This window comes from Megalopta genalis, unplaced genomic scaffold (assembly GCF_051020955.1).
Source record: "Megalopta genalis isolate 19385.01 unplaced genomic scaffold, iyMegGena1_principal scaffold0032, whole genome shotgun sequence".
NCBI classification, from domain to species: domain Eukaryota; kingdom Metazoa; phylum Arthropoda; class Insecta; order Hymenoptera; family Halictidae; genus Megalopta; species Megalopta genalis.
Window position 1 is genome coordinate 96,794 of NW_027476101.1, and position 3,562 is coordinate 100,355.

General features: G+C 39.4%; 2 protein-coding genes across 2 annotated transcripts; both read left to right on the top strand.

The window, feature by feature from the left end:
* The first annotated feature begins 1,212 nt into the window (after positions 1-1,212).
* Positions 1,213-2,025, top strand: LOC143261039 (uncharacterized). Its single transcript, XM_076527639.1, has one exon. The coding sequence runs from the start codon at positions 1,213-1,215 to the stop codon at positions 2,023-2,025; it is 813 nt and encodes a 270-aa protein (XP_076383754.1).
* A 185-nt stretch (positions 2,026-2,210) lies between these two features.
* Positions 2,211-3,144, top strand: LOC143261042 (uncharacterized). The gene is made up of 2 exons (XM_076527642.1): positions 2,211-2,319; positions 2,405-3,144. The coding sequence occupies exons 1-2, from the start codon at positions 2,255-2,257 to the stop codon at positions 3,033-3,035; spliced, it is 696 nt and encodes a 231-aa protein (XP_076383757.1). The 5' UTR covers positions 2,211-2,254; the 3' UTR covers positions 3,036-3,144.
* The last annotated feature ends 418 nt before the right edge of the window (positions 3,145-3,562 follow it).

Below are 3,562 nucleotides of genomic sequence, written 5' to 3' on the forward strand. Positions count from 1 at the left end.
TTCATCAATGAATTGGCAAACGCGTTTGAAGGTAAAATAGACGCGTTACCGCTGACGAAAGAGAAGTACATTTCTTTCACGAAACACAGTAAGAGGAATAATGATGCGATCAAAAAATCGTGGAAGAAGTGCATAAAGTTTCGATTCATCGATTCGTTCAAATTCTTGAATTCGAGTCTGGACAAGTTGTCGTCGTACTTGGACAAGAGCGACTTGCATATCGTGAGGAGCCAATTCAATCGTCTTTCGAACGATGATTTTCATCTTCTAACCAGGAAAGGCGTTTTCCCATACGACTATGTATCGACCTATGACAAATTAAGCGACACTTGTTTACCACCGCGCGAAGCATTTTATAATCAGTTATGCGACAGCGAGATATCCGACGTCGACTATTGTCACGCGAACGAAGTTTGGTCACGTTTCGGTATACAAACGTTAGGACAGTACAGCGACTTGTACTTGAAATTGGATGTGTTGTTGTTGGCCGACGTGTTTGAAAATTTTCGCGAAAAGTCGCTCGAGAATTATAAACTCGATCCAGCACACTATTATACGTTGCCTGGTTTCGCGTGGGACGCGATGCTAAAATTGACGAAGATCGAGTTGGAATTGTTCACCGACGTTGACATGCTTTTGTTCGTGGAGCGGGGAATACGTGGTGGGTTGAGTCAATGTTCGCATCGTTACGCGCGCGCGAATAACAAGTATATGTCGACGTACGATTCGGCCGAACCGTCCAGCTATCTGATGTATTTCGATGTTAATAATTTGTATGGCTGGGCCATGTCGCAGCCTTTGCCGCACAGGGGTTTCCAATGGGTTGACGATACGAGTAATTTCAACATCGATTCCGTGCCGATCGACAGCCCCGTCGGGTACATTTTAGAGGTCGACTTAGAGTATCCTCAGGAAATTCATGATGCTCACGCGGATCTTCCATTTTGCCCGATTCACGAGGTTGGGACGTTGCAAAAGAAACTGTTGACAACGCTTAGCGATAAGAATCGTTACGTTCTCCATTATCGATACCTCCAGCAATGTTTGAGGTATAATTTAAAATTAAAGAAAATTCATCGGATACTGAAGTTTGAACAATCATGTTGGTTACGCCGTTACATAGATTTAAATACGAGGTTGCGCGCCAACGCAAACAATGACTTCTCGAAGAATCTGTTCAAACTGATGAACAATGCAGTGTTTGGAAAAACGATGGAAAACGTTCGAAATCATGTAAACGTAAAGTTGCTCTCGCGATGGAGCGGTCGATACGGGGCTGGACGTTTAATAGCTCGACCAAATTTCCATAGCTGTACTGTATTCTCCGAGGATTTTGTCGCAGTTCAAATGAAGCAGCTTTCTATTAAATTTTATAAACCTATTTACATAGGCATGTCAGTGTTGGACATATCTAAATTACATTTGTATGATTTTCATTATGGCTACATGCTTCCAAATTTTCAAGAAAGATGCAGGATTTTGTACACGGACACGGACAGTTTAATTTATCAGATTATTTGCGACGACGCGTACGAGATGATAAAACGTGACATTCACCGATACGATACTTGCAATTATGACAGAAATAACGTGTACGGCGTTCCGATCGCGAATAATAAAGTATTAGGATTAATGAAGGACGAGAACGGAGGTAAAATCATGACGGAGTTTGTGGGTCTTCGCTCGAAAATGTATGCTATTCGAGTACAAGACAAAGACGATGTAAAAAAGATTAAAGGAATTAAGACTAACGTGACGATTAAAAATATAACTTTCGACGACTATTTAGCATGCCTTCACGATCATTTAGAAAAATCAGTTTGCGTTAAATTGATAATGTCTGTACAACATCAAGTGTATTCAGTATCACAGAGTAAATTAGCATTGAGTCCATACGATGATAAACGATACATTTTAAACAATTCGATCGAAACCCTTCCTTGGGGACATTATAAAATCGCGAAAGGGGGAGGCAGGAGGGAGAGGGAGTGGGGGGAGTTAGAAAAAATAAAAGCGGTTATATAATTTCATCGATGTTTCGAATCCCGTGTTGCGCGCGCGCGCGTGTTCACTTTTATTTGTAAGCGGAAAAGGGGCGTATACGCTCCTTGTATTGTTATCTTGCGTGTAAGAAGGGGGGAAAAATGGTAGGGGAATTGTATATATAAGCTTTTGACATTGCGTACAGCGAGTAGTGCGTTCTACAGATTACTTTCTTATAGCGCAGTTGTTCTTCAGTATTATAATATTCACAATGTCAAATCAAATCAATAATTTTTTACATAAAAATGGATCTCACAACGATTATAAAAATTATGGGTAAGTAAAAGAAAGTTTGAAGGGAATAAAATGTTCCTTTTATGAAAGAAGAAAAAAAAAAAATTGTATGTTATTTCTTTTATAGATACTCCATTTCGATGAAACGGTCGTTTCAACAGTCGCAACCCCAATCGCAGCAGAAACAGTTGCAGATACCGCGCAACGCGCGAATCTTGGGTAGAAGATACTCCATAGCCGGCAATTATTTCAAGTTCCTTGAAATTTGTGTACGCGTGGATGAAAATTTGCGCGTCGAGTTTGTCTTGGGGGACAATCGTGGAACAGAGATTTCTTTTTCAATGGCTACGTGGAAACTGCTGGTGAAAACTAGAGATTATATTCACAATTACTTCGACGCGGACAAGAAGGAAAAACAAATTGATGAGACTTTATCGTTACAAATTGTTAATTTTAATGGAATGAGTCTAATCAAGTTGTTCGATTCTCAAGCATCGATTTATGTTACGAAAGAGACGATGGATAATTTGTACAAATTAGAGTTATGTATGGATCATATGTATTCATGGTTATTAGAAAATATTCCAGAAATTCAGGATAGATTCGCGAAGCTCGTTGACATTGTAAAAAACTCCAATAACGAGCAGAATTATGCGACCGTAATTTTTACAAACGAATTGTTCGAACGAAATTGTCTGATCGATTGCGAATTGTTAGCTTTATGTTTAGATCTAATCGTATCGAAAGCGAATCGTTGAAATTGTGTGCATGTGGGGGGGAATTAATTAGTATTAATGTAAAAAGCATTTATGTATTTTTTCATGTTTATTAGAGAAACAAAAATAAACATTACATTATACAATTAAAGTACAGATGATTTCTTTATCCAAGAGTTATGTGACGAATCCAGCCCCAACCATTTCACATATATTTCATTTCCTTTTCGACGCAATACTTTTTCTACTAAATACACGTCGGCATATTTGGTAGCGCGTATCTCGTATTCGTAAAATCCTCCAGCGATAGGTTTGTTCTGCAAATCAACCAAAAGGTACGTGACGGGGTTCGTTCGTTTCACCGTCGCGATCTTAAATACTTCCGTTGACCAGTTCGGCGTGTATCCTTTGTCGAATACGGTTTTGAACTTGCTGATACGCACATAGTCGCCAACTTTGAATTTCGCAGGACCGGCGATCTTGACGTTGCTGTATACGGTAGATAAAAGATGTTTCTCATTTTTACGATTCACGTTTGCAGGTCGCATACGAATGGTGCGATGTTTTTG